The sequence below is a fragment of the Rhineura floridana genome, chromosome 12 (assembly GCF_030035675.1).
Source record: "Rhineura floridana isolate rRhiFlo1 chromosome 12, rRhiFlo1.hap2, whole genome shotgun sequence".
Classification (NCBI taxonomy): Eukaryota; Metazoa; Chordata; class Lepidosauria; order Squamata; family Rhineuridae; genus Rhineura; species Rhineura floridana.
The window spans coordinates 1795154-1815644 of NC_084491.1; the positions used below are offsets into that span (position 1 = coordinate 1795154).

At 45.7% G+C, this 20491-nt stretch overlaps 1 protein-coding gene across 13 annotated transcripts in view; it reads left to right on the forward strand.

Moving 5' to 3' along the window:
- Positions 1–20491, forward strand: part of DMTN (dematin actin binding protein) — a 45066-nt gene that overhangs the window by 12347 nt on the left and 12228 nt on the right. For 5 of the 13 annotated variants that reach the window (XM_061593220.1, XM_061593225.1, XM_061593222.1 and 2 more), the window contains exons 2-6: positions 3687–3746; positions 7122–7257; positions 9074–9130; positions 18309–18383; positions 20074–20229. In XM_061593220.1, coding sequence (XP_061449204.1) covers positions 9113–9130; positions 18309–18383; positions 20074–20229 — 249 coding nt within the window. In that variant the 5' untranslated portion in view covers positions 3687–3746; positions 7122–7257; positions 9074–9112. Of the gene's footprint in view, positions 1–1564; positions 1635–3390; positions 3584–3686; positions 3747–7121; positions 7258–9073; positions 9131–18308; positions 18384–20073; positions 20230–20491 lie in introns of those variants that run through there. The other 8 variants (XM_061593226.1, XM_061593231.1, XM_061593228.1 and 5 more) reach the window with 5 other exon arrangements.

A 20491-nucleotide genomic window follows, 5' to 3' on the forward strand; every position in this document is an offset into this window, starting at 1 on the left:
CAGGGAGAGGGTCTGCCTGGCACTGGGAGGTGAAGACGTCTCTGTGGGGTGGCAAAGTGCTGCTGTGGCTGTGCTGCTCCTGCGAGGCCACCTGAGCAAAGCGTGATCAGGCATAAAGTGATTGGCCCAGACTTGCAGCCTTCCCAAACCTGGCCCCCTCGAGCTGTTTTGGACTGCAGCCCTCATCTGTCCAGCTGCTGCACTCCAGTCCTGCTTGTGGGCTTCCCTTTGCGGCATCTGGTGGTCCACTGTGAGAACAGGATGCTGGACTAGATGGGCCACTGGCCTGACCCAGCAAGCGCTGCTTCTTAGGTACTTGCATAGCAGAGTGGCCCTTTCCAGCTTGTGACTGTTGGATCCTATGCCAGGCACTCCTAAAAACCACTGGTGTTTGCTTGTGGAAGCAGCTGGTCTTTTGTGCCTGCAAGGAAGGATAGCCAGGCTGGCTCATGACGCCTTGGGTGGGAAGTCCCAGTTGTCCCCCATTGCCAGTCACTCCAGCAGATTTACCTGGAGGACCAGTCTGACGATGTGACTAGGTGCACCCCAGCAGCTGAGGAGGTTCCCTTCAGAGAGCCCCTCATAAGTCTTCTTGAGAAAAAAGGGATGTGTCTTCACGCAGAGGCCATCCCCGGCTTTTTGAGCTGTGCTGCCTGTGGAAAATGTGAGTGCTGCCCGGGCAGGCTGAGTGCTCGACCTCTCCTGCACACACAATGCAGCTTTATCTAGTGCCCTTCGTGTCCCCTGCCTGCTCCACTGCTGCACACAGTCAAGGCTGTCAGGCAAGATGAATGAAACATGCCTGGCCACAGCATCTTCAGTGGGGGATTCCAGGCGGCAGCAGATGCACCCACAAGCCCAGCTGTGGCAGTCTGGTCAAGAGCTCTGTTCAGCCCCAAGGACATCAGGGGCATGAGGCAAAGTGTGAGGATACCTGCAGTCCTTCACCATTTTATCCAGCTCTGCCCAGAGGTTGCTTGCTTCCACAGCTATTGCAGGACCAGTTCCAGAGGGTCTGCAGCTGTTATGCTCTTGCGCAAACAACTAAGAGTCCACTGGTGGCACCTTAAAAACTTAACAGGTTTCTTGTGGCAGGAACATTTGTGGGCCAGATGCAAACCTGACCAAGTCCATCTGCCACAATAAATCTGGTAGCCCTTAGATGTTTTTGGTGCAGAAGTGGACTGCTGAGGACAACAGTGGATTCATGGCTTCCGTAGGATTCCATGTTTCCGAACTTCAGTGACGAGCAGTGATCTGATGAAATAATTTCTGTTTCATGTGTCTGTTGAAGTGTGCTCATGAAAGCTCACGTCACAAGAAGTGAGTCAGTCTTGAAGGCAGCCTTGGCCAGCCAGGTGTCCTCCAGCTGGTTTGGACTGCAACTCTCGTTAGCCCCAGCATCCTATGGTCATGGGGGCTGGGGCTGATGGAATTGAGGTCCAAAGCATCTGGATGGCACCAGGTTGGGGAAGACTGACTTAAGGCGCTTTGTCTTTTCTGATGAGGATCCCTGTGACATCTTAAAGATTGTGGGTTTATTGTTTCTCTGTTGCTACAACAGACTAATGCTGCTACACTTTTGGGATCTGAACATCTTGACTTGGGGAGCTGGAATGAGGTTTGAGCACCAGGTTAGTCCTACAGAGCTCTGGAAGGCAGGGGTGACTGCTCCGCATCGGATTTCCTAGGAATGTGAATGCTGAGGGTCCCCTCATCTGACAGACTCCATGAGGCTGTGTGGAATGGGGTGGGGGGTGGCCAACATGCGAGGCAGCGTCTGTGGGTGTGGAAGCAGGCCTTGGGGCAAAGAAGGAGCAGCTGGTATGGAGCCAGGGGTGGCGTTTGGGGGCAAGCAGAGTGAGGGGCACCTTTTTCAACCTGGCACCCTCCAGGCGTGCTTGACTAGCTGGTCAGAGTTGTACTCCAAAACATCTGGAGGGCACGCCCAGGCTGTTGAAGGCAGCACCACGGTAAGTGCCATAGGGGCACTTTTGAAGCTTTGCCCTTTTGGGAAGGTTCTTGCTGCTGCCTTTTCTAAAACTGTTAAATTGCTTTTTTTATTCAAAAACAGCTATATATCACCCCCTGATTCCCGTTGTTCCATCTCAGCCACTGAGATCTTCTGATAGGGAACTTCTAGTGGTTCCCCACACGGCCTCTGAGGTTCAGTTGGCCTTCACCAAGGACTGAGTCTTTGGGTGGCAGGCCCTGCCTTGTGGAACTGCCTCCCAAGAGAGGTTGGGCAGGAACCATCCTCCTTTCTTTCAGGAGTCTCTGAAAACTGAACTTTTTAGACAGGCCTTTTAACATGACTCCCTCTGCCCCCCAGCCAATACAGTATTATTGATGCTTTTATTGTTGTTTTTAATGATATTTTTATTTTTTTATCCCTTTGTATGTTGTAAGCCGCCTTGATGTACTCTTTCAAAAGTGCAGCCTATAAATATTTTAATAAGTAAATAATAATATAAACAAGGCAACCGCCAGACAGAGATGAATTAACTGTGGTTAATGGTTTTGCTCTATTCCTTTATGTAGTTATTTGCTAGTATGGATATATAGCTAAGGACTATTAGGGATGTTATCTCTTGGAAGAAAAAAGCAAAATTAAATTAGCGGTTAATTTAAAAAAAACCATAGGAGAAGGGACATAACCAGGGCAGGACTTGCTTGGAAGCAAATTCAAATGTTGTGGTACCACCACAGCTGAGAAGGGCCCTGCTGCCACTGCCGCTGCTCCCCCTCACGGCCAGGCTCTGTGTGGGCCTGGGACTCCCAGCAGCGTCTCCTGGGTGGATCTGAATAACCCAGGAGCTCCCTTTTGGCAGATGCCATGACTCTTAAATGCTGCTTCCATTTCCCCTGCTACCTCTCGGAGGAACTGCTTGGTGCTGATGGGGTCTTTTCCCGTGGCTGCTCTTTGCTTTTCTCTGTCAAGCAGAATGTGCGTGAAAGCCAGAAGCTTGTTAATGGCAAGCAAGCAGAAGCGTGAAGAGGCCTCTTCATCTTCCCCCGCCGTGCCGCTGCCGTGGCAGCAGCTTCTGCTGCTTGTCGACTGGGTGCTGAGGGCCGGCGGGCTGCTGTCAGGGCTTGCCTCAGGAGCTTTCCCGAGGGTGGGCTGTTTGCAACAGAAGGGCTCATTACCTCTTCTTGGGTTGTGGGCACCAGCCTGATGTGAGAGGCCGGCAAGGACCACTCACAGGTCAGCCTAGAAATGGGAGCCCCTTGTAGCAAAGCTTGTGTGCCCAGTTCTGCTGTGTCATGGTGCTGGTGGGATGATCTCATCCTGGAGGTACGCTGCGCCTCCTTTGGTTTCCTGCTGTGCCACAGCTGTGCCTTCAGATTCATGGTCAGTTCACATGGCCTGTCTATCCATGGCAGGGTGGGTCCTTGCTTGTGCTACCCACTTGTCCCAAATTTTTGCCACACAGCCACGGATTTGCCACATAGCCACAGACAGATTTGTGACGAGGGCCGCAACAGGCATTCACTTCTTGTGGCAAATAATTCCAAAGCCTTGCTTGGCATAAATTTGGTGTGCTTCAGGTCAGAGCCTGAAGGCGCTTCTGTCTCTAGACAGGTGAGTCCAGCCACCTCTGGGAACCCCCCCCCCCCAGCTTGGGACAGCTAGAGGAGAGGAAGGGAAGTTGTGGGACGCTCACCCATTTTCTGTTTCTTTGCAGAAGGAGCTCCAGATCTGACTCCCAGCCAGCCTGTAGGGATGTGAACAGCCAGATGAACAGGTACGTGCCCAGAGTCACCTCCCCGCCACCACCATTTATTGAGGGTAACTGACAGCCATCCTGCTTTCACCTCCTCAGTCTGGACATCTTGCTGGCCTGAACCCTCCTCTCTCCAGCCCCCTGCAGGGTGAACCATAAACCTTTCATGTGCCTCTCATGTTCCATCAGCTTCAGTCCCCCAATCCCTGCCTCCCTGCTTCTGCTGTCCTCAGCAAGATCAGCCCCTTAATCAGGTAGGAAGGCAAAACCCATAGAGGCCCGAATATAGCAGAGGGACTGAGCCGGAGACAGATTGGGAGGCACCTTTGTCCATCTGGTTCTTTCTCTCTCTGGACTGAACCAGCCTCCTTGTTGCCCTGTGCTAGGGATATTCAGGGTGGGGACTGACAGTGAAAATACCCATGCAGCTCTCAGATAGCCCTCAGCTTCCAGTGTCCCTCAACATTGGGCAGGGTGACCATTGGCCCATCCTTGGAAAGGCAGCAACTGTGCTCGGTTCAGAAGGGCAGATCCATGGGAAGGGACTGGGCTGTCAGAGTGCAGGGCCTTGCATGTGAGGGCTGGCTCCCAGGAGCAAAAACACTCAGTTGCCTAGCACAGGCAGGCAGGCAAGAAGTAGTATGCCCATTGCACATCCTAAGGCAAAAGCACTTCAGAAGGGTGCGAAGCAAGGCCAGCGAGGAATGCTACCTGAGGAGAGGGCCTGGCCTGGGAGAGTCCCAAGGGCCAGGTAGAGAGGCCTAGCGGGCTGGAGCTCAGGTTCCCCACCCCTGCCCTTATAGAGAATGAAATCCCAGTTTAAAGGTAACAGAAACAGCGATTCCCGGCTGTAACATTTAACTTACAATCATAGTTTTCCAGCAAATTGACATCATTGACAATTGTAACAAAGCAAACCAGAAGCATAAAATAGAATAAACGTGCAAGGCAAGAGAAACCTCAAGCAATTATCTGAGGCAATCAGCATTTACTATCATGCAGTCAAAAAACTATTCCCTTCTTCATACATTACAAAAAAATCCATTTCTCTATTATTACAACGTTTACAGTTCTGCCATTCTGCAGTTTGTACTTGTACTTTTTTTTTACCAATACATCACAAATGGCGCCCACCTTTCTATAATTGTCTTTTTTACACCTCTCTCTTGTTTTAACAAAGCTAGTTTTAGCATTGAAACACGCTCCCATAGCTTAGAAGTCCAGTTATCTGGTGATGGAGGGCTCATTTTCTCCCAGGGTGAAGTGTATCGGAATTTCTCTCTATTGAGATGCGTAGCAAAGTTGCGGAGAGTATTGAGCGAGCTGTGTGTGTGTGTTTGAATCTTTGCTAAGATTCTACCTTCCTTGCAAATCAGTCAGAGACTTTAAGCTTTAAAACAAGAAACAACTACTTTATTCTGGAAGTACATGCTTGATAGGAAAGAGTTCTATATCTAGCTTAACTGGCTATGCTGGAGCAGCGAGCACTGGTCCAGTACTCGCCCTCATCCTGGTTGAGAGGAGAGACAAAGAGAAGATGTCTGCTCCCCTCTCGAGAGAAAGAGAACACAGAGAGAGGTGGGAAGGAACTGGGATCAACATTCATTTGCTTATCAGCCTAGCAGGAAGGGAAGAGAGGCAGGATCAAAGGGATAGGTATAGCCTCAACCAGCAAGAGGTCTAGCTCTCTAGCTACCCCCTTATTAACCCCATGCAGCCTCAACCCACCAAGTTGGAGTTGAACCTCATACATTCCAAATAAGTGCCTGTAAGCCTAGCAATTGTTAACAGATAGGTGACCATCTCTATCATCCTTTAATACTAGATCATTACTATATTGTAGTCTAGGAGCACAATCCGGCTAGAGGCACACTTAGTGTTGTTCCAGTTCCACCTCTCTCTTATGAAAACGGGGGGCATGCGACGCTAGTCAGATTCTGCCCCTTTCTACTCTAAAACCCGGTGGGAGCAGCTCGAGTGTTGGTTGTTTTTCTGAAAATTCAGTGGGTTTTTTTTTTAATGGGCTTCAGGCAGATTTCTCAACTGATTGGTAGATCAACCCATTGCCCCTCCAGGTGTGGCCAATGGAAATGCTTTGCTGTAGGCTCAGGCAGAGATGGTGATTGGCCCAGTGATTTGCTTTGGGTGGTCCTGAAAGATCTGAAGTCAGCAGCGGGGAAGGGAATGTGGCCAGCTGAAGCCAGAGTCGCTTCAAGACGCAGCCAGTAAAACCATTCTTGCTCGTTTGGAAGTGACTACTGTGCCCACAGTCTTAAAGAGTCTGTTGGTAAATTATATCCTGCGATAATTCCTGCCTCGGCTAATACTTTTGTCCGGAGGGGCTTATTTTGGACAAGACCAGAATATTTGTAACATGCATGCACATTTCTACATCTCCAGCATGTATTGTTACTTGTTGGGTGTATCCGATTTAATCTCACTGGCATCAAGTATCACTTAAAGCATAGTTTATAGAAATTGAAAGAAAATTTCTTTAAAAAAAATTGCTTAGGAATTTCCCAAATCCATCTCCACACATTTGCAGAGATAATATGATCCAGATTTCTTTCCGCTAGATTGATACGTATTTGGTACTGTATTGAGCTTCATTATTAATTTGTAAGGTTTTTTTAAGGGTCTAGATAGTTCCTCTCTCGTTAAACCATTCTCAAATTCTGTTAGTTCTCATATTGGCTCATATTTGACTTCTGTGCTATTCATGATATTTTTAAACTGGAGGTACTGGAGATGCAAAGGTCGATATTATATCGGCTATTTCTTCAAAGGAGTTAAATCTTCTATTACTAGTTTGCCTAGCTCTTTTATTTTAGATTGTTTTCAGAGACAGGTTTCTCAAGTTAGAAATGTCATCTATAATTTTATTATATAGCTGTATGTGGAGAAAAACCCAGACTGATCTTCCTTTTGTATTTGTTCCAGAAAATAAAGTTTTTACGCAGGGATTTTACTTAATCTTTTGTTTATCATCTTTTTTCTGATGCCATAATTTGTCCTTCAGATCAACAGGTATGCCCTGTTGTTCAAGCACGAGTGCATTATCTGATTATTACCCGTGTCTTATCACTGCTGCATAATATTTCTGGATACAGGGAAATGCCAGCTCTCTGTCTTCTAGAGATTTAAATAATGTTCTTACCTGGCCATCTTACCCAGCCAAGAAGTGTTAAATGTGCCCTTAAGATTTTTTATGGCTTCTTGCATAAGTTTGTGATGGTTATGTTCTACAAGTTCTTCTAAATTCAATGTTACTCCAAGGTATCTAATTGTTGTGTCTTTCCAGGGTATAGGAAATATTTTAAAGCAGGGAAGTTGTGGCCATCAGAACTGAAATGTTCAAAACAGGTTGTTGGATTGTTACATACTTTTTGGTCATAGGAATCATAGGAAGCGCCTTCTACTGAGTCAGAGCCTGCGTCCATCTAGCTCAGTATTGTCTGCACTGACTGACAGCAGCGGCTCTCCAGGGTCTCAGGCAGGGGTCTCTTCCAGCCGTGCCTGGAAATGTTACCAGGTATAGAACTTGGGACTTTCTGCATGCGAGGCATATGATGATGATGATTGTTGTGTTGTTATTGATATTGTTTTGTTATTGTTATTATTACCCTTCCCCAAAGGATCCCCAAAGTAATGATTGTTGTCATCATGTATGAAAGTCTGCTGTTGTTTCCCCTCAAATATATCTACAGAAATGTTTGCAACGATCTGTAAATCTCTGCACCCCAGAGGTACAAATCACTCCCTGGTGCTCTAGGAGGGGTGGGGAACCCCAGGGCTGGGGACCAACTGTGGTCCTCCCGGAGACAGGGCAGTCCTTGAGCCTGTGATAATGGCTCTTGCCTGCCTGGGTTGAGGATGGAGAGGGGTGTGCATGTGCAGTAGCCTCAGACCTCGGCATGGCTAAAATGCAGCCTCCTGTGCAAAGGTAAGAGGCACATCTGTTGCTCCGCCTACTTTTTGCAACTTCCAGAAGGTGGCCCATGAGGGAACGCAGCCCTTGGGCTGACACAGGTTCTCTTTGGATGGACTAGAACTCCCATCAGCCCCAGCCACCACAGCCATTGAAGACCAAAACATCTGGAGGGCACCAGGTTGGGAAAGGCTGTGCTATACTGGCATTAGCAAACAAGGCTTTTTCTAAAGAGCTTGCAAATTATTATTGCAGTAGTTGTTGGCATATTATCATCATCATCAACCACATTCACGACACTTTAAAAAGTATAATACAGGGCAGGTTCCTGCTTTTGAGGGATTTCCTACCTAAATATACTGAAAACAGGATTTTTCCAGGACTCAAGGGACCTGGAAAGATGAAGCGAATGGATGAGGGGCAGGGCAGGAAATGTGGCCACAAGAAAATAGAATATGGCTAGTAAGCTTTGCTTCTTAGTTCACTGTCCAATCGGGGACTGCCAATCTGGTGCCCCTTTAAATGTTTATTATTGTCAATGATGTGAAAATGTTATGATGGCACCTTTTTAGGATGCTTTAAGAGACAGGGACAGAGGGCAGGACGGGTGCTGCTGGATGAGTCATTCATAGCTGATAATGTGTGGAGTCTCTTAAATTCTTATCCCATTTATTTTCTCAGAATAATTCTGTGAAAAGTCATTGGTATTCCATCTTTCCAAATGTGAAAACGAGGCAAAGCGACTACAGCTCATTTCACCCCCTGGGGGGGGGGGCATTTCAGCAGCAGCTTGGCTGCTGTTTCCCAGAGTGTGACCTGCCGGTAAGAGGGGGAAGGTTCCCCCCTGCTGCTCCAGAGTGATGGCAAGCCTTTTAGGTTGAGACCTATCCCAGTCTGTGTCTGTGTTAGAATTACTTAATATGTTTTTAATAATGTTTTTAACCCTTTTTAAAAGTTTTTTTTAATGTTTTTAACACTGTTTTGTCTTAATGTATTTTAAGATCTGTTTTTATGATGTTTAAAAGTTTTTAGCGCTTTGTTTGCCACCCGGGGCTCCTGCTGGGAGGAAGGGCGGGATACAAACTAAATAATAAATAAATAAATAAGAGGAAGCTTGGAGACCAGCCTTCCTCAACCTGGTGCCTTCCAGATATTTTAGACTGCAACTTCCATCAGCACCAGCCACCAGCACAGCCGTGTGCTGCGGGGGCTAGGGGCACCAATGCTGGATGGGGCGGACGGCAGCTGTGCCCCCGACTTCGAGATGGAACATAGTTGGGAAGGCTGCACCAGGAGAAATTGGCCATGGGGATCTGCCCCTTCTCTTTCTCCTCCAGCGCTCTGGTTGCTGCCCCCCAGATCCAAAGGGCAAGCCCTTCTTTTCTCCCTGCTAACATTCCTGTCTCCTCTCTCTGCACAGGACTTGGTGAATGAGCTGGACCCTCAAGCAGGACACTGAATGGAAAAGCTACAGAAGGTAACTGAACTGGGATGGTTCTGCCCTGGGAAACCATTTCGGGGGATTCCATGGGCACTCATTACTGGCCCGTTGAGTGAGGGGATCCACAGGAGATCAGGTTGTATGCAGCAGGCAAAACATCTTTTGTGCAGAAATTGTGATGCCATCCGAATCCATCACACGACAAGCCCTTGAGACATTGATCCCACTACAGAGAAACACGTGCAGACTTGCCTTTTTGAAGGGGGCGAAGTCAGATCCAATAGAATTAAAAATGTTTTCTCTTGAATTTGCATGATTTTTATGATAGGGTCTCCTCAAAACCCACCATCAAATTAATTAATTAATTATATTTATTAAAGTACTTCTGAATAGAGCCACAGTGGGCATATCAGTCTGAACTGGTAAAAGGCACTCCTTGTAGCGCTAGGTCCAGGCTGTGAACTTGGTCCTTCAAGGGGAGTGCAAGCTCATCCAAGCCCAGTTGTTTGTTTCAATCCAGATTGGCTGGCTTACCTAACTACAGCACTTCCATCTTGTCTGGATTGGGGGTCATCCACACGGCGATTTAGTCTGTGTCTGGTGCTACCTGCATCCCCTTGAAATTCGCATGATTCACATGACGTTGCAGGCAAACAGAAGCTATCATGCAGTTTCCCCCTTTAATCTGTATTAACCCAATCTGCTGATAATGCGAAAAGGAAAGGAAAAACCATCTCAGCTGTGCTGTGCTCCTCCTTGTAGGCACTTTGCTTCCATTTTTTTTAGTGGGCGGGCTCTTTTATGCCCCATTGCCCACTGCCCCCTCTCTGCCGCCCACAAAAGCTGCTTGCTTTGCCTTTCACTCACTCCCCCCCATCCGCTTTTCAATCAGGCTTGGACAATGGAGAAGGGGAGGGGGGTCTAGTCAGTTTCATTTTTTCTTGTCAATTGCTCATCAAGGCGACTTCAGCCTTGAACCAGAGGGAGTAAACATGTAAAATTAGAGGGTGGGACCACAAGGAAATAGCAACACAGATCCTTCCTAGAGGAATGCCAACTAGTGTGAATGGAAAACAGCAGATTGGAAGCTACCATTGAGGATAAAGTGTGGACCTTGCAAATCTATCATAACAGTAAAAGCAGCATCTTTAGTACAAAGGTGTGCTCCCATGTGGATAAACCCTAAGTTTCAGCTTCATTGCCCTCATCCATACCAAAATAACTTCCAGGCACTTTTTCAGAACTTTCACAGCCTTTCTGGGATGAGTAGGTGAAAATGAGAGGGAGACCTGGGTATCACCCACACATTGATGACAATGCAACCCAAACCTCCAGATGGCTTCATGTGGATGTTAAGGAGCATGGGGGACAAGATGGACCCCTGAAGCACTACCTGAGACACAGAAGTTGACGCTCTGCCACTTGTGCAGCTAGTGGAGGAGAAATGGCCATGCAATCCATGCCACAGGTGATTTGGGGGGTAACAATTATGCAAATTTAGGTGGATCCATTTTAATTCTACTAGATCCTCCTTTTATCTCCATGTCTGCTTGCCTTTTCTCTCTCTGTACCCCCTTTTTTCTGTGGCACCCCATTTTCTCTCTCTTGCTCTGTGGTTCTCTTTTCCTGACCTCCAGGCCACCTCACTTTCTTCCCCCCCCCCCCCGCAGCACCCTGGTGGCTCTGCTCTCCTCCCAGCCCCCAAGGCCAGTCCGCTTTCCCTCCCTCCCATGTTCCTTCTCCCACCCCTTCACCCCACGTCTCCTCCTTCTCCCATGTTACTCAGCAGGGACAGTCCTGTACAGGTGCCGCTTGGCTCCAACTGCTGAGGCAGGGGCCATGTTCAAATCCCTCAGATGCCCAGCTGTCAACATTTCAAATTTGGGGGATTCTAAATTGCCACTGCCTCAGAAGTCTCAGCAAGGTGGGATGTCTCTTCCAGATATAATTAAATATTACCATGCAACAATGTCACTGTGCCCTTGTTAAGAGACAGGAAATGATAGTCCAAGCAGAGGGGATGGAACAGCTAAAAATTGATGCTCCATTAACAAGCTTGTATTTGCGTTCGCAAACAAGACCAGCATAAGACAAGATGCTGCAGGTTGGTTTTAAAATGTGTGACTAATATAAGGACGAGAGGTTAGCACTTTCACACTTAGCATTAGCACAGCTAAGCTCCCATCAGCCACCGTATGGCGGTGCTGGCAGGGATTGATGGGAGTTGTAGTCCAAACCATTTGGAGGGTGCCAGGTTGGGGAAAGCTGTTTTAGGGGAATCTGCAGTGGCAACAACTTGTGCCTTTAACCTGTCAGAAAAAACGTGATTACAAGGTGATTACAGTGTGTGGGGAGAGAGGTTGGTTGTTCAGGATTAATCTCCTCCGTAACTTCATTTGTGGTGTAGTGATTAGAGTGTTGGACTAGGACCTGGGAGACCAGGGTTCGAATCCCCACACAGCCACGAAGCTCACAGGGTGACCTTGGGCCAGTCACTGCCTCTCAGCCTCAGAGGAAGGCAATGGTAAACCCCCTCTGGACACCACTTACCCTGAAAACCCTATTCATAGGGTCGCCATAAGTCAGAATCGACTTGAAGGCAGCCCAGTTTCATTTTAACTTCATTGAATGTAATAATCAGTTACCAGGTTCTTTCAGTACCTACAAATGAACTGAATTATAACACAGCAGAGGGACTGCGATGATGTGATCAGGGATTTAGTTAAATTGGGGATACTCTGGATTTCCTGCACTGAAGAGGGGATGGAACTAGATGGCCTACACAGTCTCTTAAACTCTGCAATACTATGGCAGAAAATGTACAGTGTTTAATGGAATTGTATTCTGTGCAGAAGAAATATATAAAACCATGTGGAAAAGCTCTTAGTAGAACAGACTCAAATACTCATTTGGAGCTGTTTTTGGAAGAAAGATCCAACATCCTTCCTCTGTCAATATTTTTTTTAAATCAGTGAAGGAAAACCTCTATAAAGTTGCATATCAGTGACATCATACTTCATGATGTGACATCCCTGGAGCCTTCCAGTCTCCAGCAGACACCCACCTCCCCTAGACGGTTGTAATACACCAGCCTTCACCAACCAGAGGCCTGACAGCTGTTCTGGACTACAACCCCCATCAACCCTAGCCAGCATGGTTGGCAAAAGCTTGCATGCACTCTCTGAGTATCTTGGCTGGAAAGGTGAAAACATGAATGCAGAAGAAAGAAAAGGTCAGATAAAATATGGCTAGAACAGTTTTGTGTAATCAAGAAGTTTATTAACAAAATCAAAAAACATAATATTGCAGTTAAGTATGTAAAAAGAGAAATAAGGTTCTACTGTAGAATATAGCAAATAGCTGAGACCATAGGTGGGCAGGTTACGTGTAAGTTACTGAAAATCCATAGCAAAGGCAGTTTGTTTTGAGCCAGAAATCAAAGTCCTTTTCTGCTCCCCCTCCCCCTGGCAGAAAACATAGCAGGGATTCAGGCTTGCTACTAACTCCAGACTTGGCTGTATATTTATAGGAAACTCAGCTAGGAAATTAGCACAAGGGCATACCCTCACAAGTGGTAGGGCATACAGCAAGGAAAGTCTGGAGTCATTCTAGCCAATGCACACTCTTTGTATGATGTGAAACAATACCCACAAATGCAATCCTTGTCCCTTAGAAGTGGAAGCAGGTTGGCCTGTTTAGATACAGACTAGCAAAATTATGATACATGCCACTCTTTGTCACTTGCCAAGTCTTGTTCCTAATTCTCTGTGACGCTAGAAAAAAGAAAAATGATGGTAAAAACTTCTGCAGAATATTAGAGATGTCAAAAAGGTTGGTAGCATTGGCAGAACACTGGAAAAACCCTCTGAATTTATGCAATTTGTACAATTTTCTAGTAGTCCAATAAGACTTTGTGCCAAATTAGGATTTTATAAGGAGAAAGTGCACAAGTCTTGAAGGAAGTTTGATAACTGCAGCTAGATTAATATTTTTTAAAACAATAATTAAAAATCCCCTGAAGTAATAAAAGAAATATCTGTTATAGGGTTGGAGAAGGAAGATGTGGTTCGTATGGTTAGTGGATGCATTTGAACATCTGTGGGGAGGCAGTGTGCCACAAGCTGTCTTGTGGGAAAGAAGCAATTGACTGTTCAACTATTGGAATGAAATCTGACTGCAAAATTGGGCAAGGCAGCAGTACAGTGGCCTGTTTTACAAAGGACAGTCCTCTGAAGAAATCCTCTATTTGAAGGGCTACTTAAAGATAAAGAATCCGAAGAAGGGAGAGCACTGGGAAGGGGGCCTGACTTTACCTGCCTGCCGTTTATCTGTGTCCTGTCCCGTCCTTTCTTTTGGGCAGGGCATTAAATGGCCCTTCTGGGCGGCAAGCAGCATTTGCCTTGCTGCATAAAAGAGAAACAAATGGCTGAAGTTACATTAAAATGGAAGTTAGTGATCAAGGATGTGGAGCATCTGTTTTGTTTGATTTTCTTCCTCTTTTGGATATGGACTTGAGTGTAACAACAGGTCACCAAATATTTGAGTGTGCTGATATAGGCAATGTTCCACAATTCTGCATGCCAATGAAATATTAATTTAAAGCATTTCGAAGACTGACCTTCCCATGTGCCTACTCACTCCTCCCCCCCCTTTTTTTTTTTTGCTGGGCAGCAAGTGAGCTCACTGCTTTGCTTTTGTGACGTTTAGTCAGTCCTAATAAAGGTATTCTGTTTCTGTCTCTGGATAACCAAGAATCTTATCTGTCAGTATGCATTCCCCTTTTGTGGGACATTTGTTTTTTTTTTTTTTTTTTTTTTTTTTTCAATAATTTTTATTCAGATTTTCATAAAACATACAAGACAAAATCATAAAACATTCAAAGACAAAAAACAAAATCAAAAATAGTTAAACAAAAAGAAAAAAAGAAAAGAAGAAAAAAAAAAAACAAAAATAAAAAATAAAGAGTAAAATATTGACTTCCCATTTGTCAAAGATCAAATCAGTTATAAGTCTATAATATATAGCAATCCTGTCTCTTAAGTCATATTATAAAATCACTTTCCTCCAGTAGTTATCTTACTTAATCATCAAATCTCATAAACATTACTTTATTCTTTCCACAAAAAGTCAAAGAGAGGTTTCAATTCTTTAAGAAATATATCTATCAATTTTTTTTCCAGATAAGCATATCGATTAATCCATCTCATTACTAATTATGATAATCTTATTGTCATAACCATAGTCAAAATAAACATTTCAATTAATCCATCACATCAGAATCTGTTAGGTTCAGTAATTTCAGTAGCCATTGTTCTATTATCTCTATTAGTTCCATTTTCCATCTTCCATCTTCAGTAGTCTTGTTAAGTCCAGTAATTTCAATATCCAATCTTCCATTATCAGTATTCCATAATAATCTTGCTGTCAAAGCCATAGTCATATAATAAGAGTCTGATGGGAATTACCTCTATCCCAAATATTTTCTTGCCATCCATTCTGAATAAGTTGCTGAAATACTGCTGTAAAATCATATCTCTGTTCTTTTTTTCAAAATACACTGGGTCATCTCTTAAAAGTTTTTCCATTGACACATGGCTGCAGTTAATTCCATAGATTTTCTCTATATTGGGCTCCATCACATCATTCCAGTCCAGAAGATAATCCATGCCATTGATAACTTTATCTCTAGAATCTTCATTAATTTCTTCAGAGATAACATTGAGTTCCAAACAATAGATTTTATTTCTAAAGTCCATAGACTCCAAATCTTGTTCCTGTTCCACGTTTGTTCCAATCTCCGGGATCTCCTCTCTCACAGGGACCCCTATTCCAGTCTCCAGGGTCTCCTCTCTCACAGGGACCCCTATTCCAATCTCCGGGGTCTCCTCTCTCACAGGGACCCCTTCCAGGGTCACCTCTCTCACAGGGACCCTTATATCTTTAATCTCCTGCTTCATTTTACTCAATTCAATTTTCGTTATCTCAATCTCATTCATTATTCTCTGAAACATAGTTATTTCCAGATTCTCAGCCACTTTCTTAATTGCCATTTTAAAAAAAAATATAGGAAAACCACTTCTTATTTCAGCAACAATTGGGTTAATACTCCAAACTTGGTGACATCACAGTATAAACAGAGCAGACAGCCTTATCTCTCCAATAGTTAAGTAAACAAAATGCAGTTCCCAGGATCGAAGCAATTAATGGCAATCGTCAAGAAACAGATTCGTCAAAATAAAATAGACCAAAAAGAGAGTAGTCTCAAAACAGTATAATATTTTTCAAAATAAAAATCTGGAATAGAAATCCCTCTTCTGTGTGTATCTTTAGAATGCAAATCCAGGACAGCTTTTTGCAACAAAAACAGAGATAAGCTATTAATTAGTGCGTAGCAGAGAGAAGTTACGGCTCCCCAGTGAGATGTCAAAAACCGATCAATCTGGCAAATCTCTTTTAAACAGCAACAATTTAAGTCAAGTAAAAGAAAAATATAGAAAGAAGGGTGCTTGCCTGTTAGTGCGTTCTCTCTTAGAAGATAAGATGAACGTTCGCTTTAACAGATAGAGCTTGCTGTTGAAAATCCGTCCCACCTTCGTCGGCTGGACCTCGTCCCATAAATTAATGAGATCTGGTCGTCCCAACAAAAATAGGCTTTGAGGTTAATCTCTTCGTTTCTCCCTACCCGGGAGAAGATTAATCAGTCAAAAAAAAAAGAAAAAACTGACTGATATATCTGAATAAGCTTCTTTTGAGGCAGGAGCCCGTCTCAAAAGCAGGCACAGGCTAAGTCACCCTTCCCGGAAGTCCTCCTTTTTGTGGGACATTTGGAAGGGGCCTGAATCTCTACAACAGTAAGCAACTCTGTACAGAAAATGGCACTTAGGGGACACACAGGAGCAGTTTTGATTGTAGGGTACAAATGCTTGTGACAAAGCCAGAGGTTAATGTAGCTGCTGGAAGGAAATCCCATTGGACAGCTCTTCTATATGCTGTAGGCATGGCCGGTAAACCCCCCTCCTCACTTCCTGTCAGATTTGCAGGCTAAGGCAAATTTCAGTTGGGCCCTGTTGAGTGACACTGGGCTGCTGTGGATGTGGATGTGTGGAAGACAGAAGGGTGTTTTAAGTGCAGGTTTTTAATCAATTGGTGGCCATGCAGGAATGCAGAGTTACAGTTGCATTCAACCTTCCACCGTCTTTTGTGTAATGAAACAGAAGCATTTTCTTTGAAGCTCCATTTCAGTTTTACACCCAGCATTTTTTCCATAGAGCTGTGCACATTGGGGCACAGACCTCCTCCCATTTTAATCTCTCCTTGCCCTGCAAAACTTTTTTACCACTTCAACAAGCACACTTCCTTGACTCCTCTTTTCCCCCCACGCCTCCACCTGCATCACAGTCATTTCCTTTGCCATCCCGCCCTAGTCTCTGTTGACAGAAGTTGGAGGGAGGCTTTGGACATTTTGCTTGGTCCATTTCTGTGTGTATTTTCCCTCCCAAAAATGCACTGCACGTGCCTGAATGCTCAGTTACCTATTTCTAAAAACCTCAGGCAGGCATCAGTGGAATTAGCAAAGCGTGGAAGTTTCATGAGAGTTCCTAGACTGGGAACAGCAGAGAGTACAATAAGTGGAATTGTGAATTTCACCAAAAAGGCTGGGTAAAGAGAACAGGGCATCCAACTGACTTAGAACAACCAACTGGCCACAGACCCCAGACCCCATCTCTCACCTGGGACAACCCTCAGTCCCCCTCCATCTCTTAGCCAGCACTCTGTGTCAACAAACTCGCACTCTGCAGCATATGGGAAAGTTGAGCATCTTTTGCCACTTCCTCTCCAGCCCCCGGGCTTCTCACTCTGAGGGGCATGAATTGTTGCCCCCCAGCATCTGCAGCAGAAACTTCCCACCCCCTTTCCAGAGAACGGAGGGAGTGCCCCCAGGGAGATCCCAGACCCTCTTCTCTGGTGCTGCAGCAGCACTGGGCTGAAACACCCACAGCGGGTGTTATCTTCACCTCCCGTCTCCCGAGAAGACTCCTCCCAGACGAGGGCCTGCTAGGGAGGAGCTGGTCGTGCAGAATTGCACTGGATTGCAAGGGGATTTCTAATTGCCAGGCAGGCAAAGGAGGGGGTGTGTCTCCTGCACGAGGCGGGGTGGGGGGGGCATGACATTGGAAGCAGGAGAGAGGAGATGCTCAAGTGGCCAGAAAGCTCCTGGAAATGTAGTCGCAACCTTTGGTTGCTGTTAGGAAGGCAGTGCCACCTGGTGGCCTTTGATCTGCTGCTCCACGCAGACCCAGGAGACTAATGTAGGGCTCTTACCGCTGCGGGTGCGGGTGCAAAAAAGCATTTTTTTTTGTTGGCAAAGAGCGAACTAAAAGGCAAAGTGAGGACTATCAGATGACAAACCGAATATGGAAACCGTGGATTATCCCCCTCCGTGTGGATATGCCCTCCATCTCTCGCTAGCCACCCCCGCCTCCTCCTTGTAGAGGGTTGGAAGCACTTTGTCACAAGGGAATTTCCACCCCTGCTGAGAGAATGGAGGGAAGAAGAGGCTTTCCAGAAGGAAATGTCCCCTTAGCAGAGCCAGCATTCAGGGGTGGTCTAAAGCCAATCAGGTTGTGATGGCTGTGCTCTGCCACCCTAGTCAGAGGCAGCATGCTTCTGAAAACCAGTTGCCGGAAGCCTCAGGAGGGGAGAGTGTTCTTGCACTCGGGTCCTGCTTGCGGGCTTCCCCCAGGCACCTGGTTGGCCACTGTGAGAACAGGATGCTGGACTAGATGGGCCACTGGCCTGATCCAGCAGGCTCTTCTTATGTTCTTATGTTCTTAGGTTTCTGGATGACTTTTTGTACCTGACAGGTTTTAGCTCCCAAGGGCAAAAAGTCCCTTGGAATTCAGTGGAGCTTACTTCTGAGTAAACGGGCTTAGAGTTGCCTTTTACATTTTCCATCACTGTAACCCACTTCTCCCCCCTCCCCCACTTCTCACTGCCTTAGACCTGTACTTCAGCCTTTGCCAACTTGGTGCCCTCCAGATGTTTTGAACTACAACTACCATCAGCCTCAAGCCAGCCACGGTGGGAGTTGTAGGCCAAAACATCTGGAGGGCACCAGGTTGGCAATTATCCTCCCTGCCTCCTACCCCTCCAAGGAGACCCCTTAGCTGAAGATGCCTGCCCTCCTGACCGAGGTCTTCTCCTTCCTCCTCAGCACCAGCTGACGTCCCCAGGGAGTCTCTGCTCCTCTCGGGGCTCCAGCGTCCCAGGGTCACCCGCCAGCATTGTGGTGAGTACCAGCCAGGTTTTTTTTCTTTGATTCTGGTTTTAAATTACACACCTGCTTCCAGGGCAGCCTTCTCAACTCTAAAAAGCTTGACAGTAAAACTGCAAAACCATGCAACAGCAGGAGTGGAACCACAAAAGAAAACGGCACCATCTGCGGCAGGAAAGGTGGGTCTAGTCCCAGTTGGATCTAGTCGAGAGCCACGAGATGGTTAGAGCATAGAGGGGGCCTTGCAGCACTTGATGGGTCTCGGCACATGAGAAAAGGACATTCTGGAGCTCCAGTAAATTAATCTCTTGGGGAGCTTCCTTCAGGCTCAGCCTGGACGTCAAGGAGTGCAGGTCTCCCAGCTGTGTTTTCCCCACAAGCCATGAATGGAATCCACAATCAAAGTATTTGTGGGGAAAGGGTGTGACGCCCACTTGACAACTTTGGAGGAAGCAAAGGGGAGGTTCCCAGGACGGGTTCTGAGGAGTGAGGGAGACAGGGTTAGGGTTTGGAGCACAGAGTGAGGGGAGCACATCAAGCAATTTTAAAAATGCAAATTGGAAAAACCAAAACCCAGAGAGGCACAGAAAGCTTGGGAGGAACAGCTGTTGCTCACTGGTGCCCGTGCGAGGCCTGGGGGACCAAAACTAATTTGCCATGAAGCTATAATTCTTAAATGATGTTTGCCATGAGTGTGAATTTCCAGGCTTTCCCCATCAACCTCTACTGTTGGTATGATGCATGGGCACCATTTCCTTGCATATAATAGTCTCACTGCAGTTACCATATAATCATTAATTCCTAGTGTTTCCATCTCACTGAATATAGTGATTCCTTTCCAATAATTTTTGCAGCGCTACATTTCCTCTCCTTTTTTCATTTTCAACGTTTACTTGGATATAAATACTATTTATTTTGCTTATAGTCATTGGGATAACATACCATCCAATGATTATCTTGTAGCAATTTTCTTACATTCATATTTAGATAAAATCAATGCTCTTTTTTCACAACTTATATATATCTGTAGATCATTGCTTTCCCCTCTGTCCTTTGCTCACTTAAACTATTTTACTTGTTCTGGTTCAGTGTCATATTGCAATAAGAAATTGTATACTTTGGGTAAACTGTCTCTACAGTTAATTTTTCAAACTCAGTTCTCATAATCTATAGTTTTCATTAAGATAGTTATTATTTATGGAACATCTTATCTGGAAATAGTCAAATAAGGGGTGCTTTTAATTAGTCCTTCCTTGTGTTCTGAGTGTCCACATTCCCTGATGCATTACTACCTTCTCCATGCAAAGCAGATGCTCCCACCACAGAGCTGTGGCTCTCGTCCTCCTTTATTTGCTGCCTTTAAAAACCTGTACCAGCTTCCAATTCATACTGTCTGTTATAGACATCAAAGGGAAAATATATGGGCTCATGTAACAATTCCATGTTTTCAACAATTTGTTATCAAAAAGTGAGTCTATGCTTTGGTCTATTTGTGTTTTCATCACATAATACTTTGTGTAGGGGAACTTCTATCAAATCATCCTCAAAAGCTGATATTTGAGAAGTAGGCTTTACTATCCAATCCATTAACAAAGTAATAGTTTGCAGCATAACATAGCTTGAAGTTTGGTACTGAGTGTGTGCATATAAGTGGATGCCAGCTTAATCAAGATCTGGGCACTAACACTTCTGTCTTCCTTCCCAGGCGAAAATGGACAATGAGGTCTTGGGCTACAAGGACTTGGCAGCAATCCCCAAAGACAAGGCGATCCTGGACATAGAGCGCCCTGACTTGATGATCTATGAGCCCCACTTTACCTACTCCCTCCTGGACCATGTGGAGAGGCCCAGGAGCCGAGAGGTGACCAAGAGCAAGCCAACCCCTTGGGTGGGGCGGCAGCTTCTGCCTGGCTTCGGAGGCATCTTTGCTTTGCCTAGAGAGTTTTTAATACCCCCATAATGCCTTGTAGACTATGTGTAAAGCCGTTTTGTGGGAATGATTTTGTAGGAGTTTTTAGGAAACAGTAAGACCAGTTCTGTTAACGTTACTGGCTTGCTGCTGGGTTTTATGTTGTTTTCTTAGCTTCCGTGAGCACTGCTGCTGGCTGCTTTGCAGCACAAAA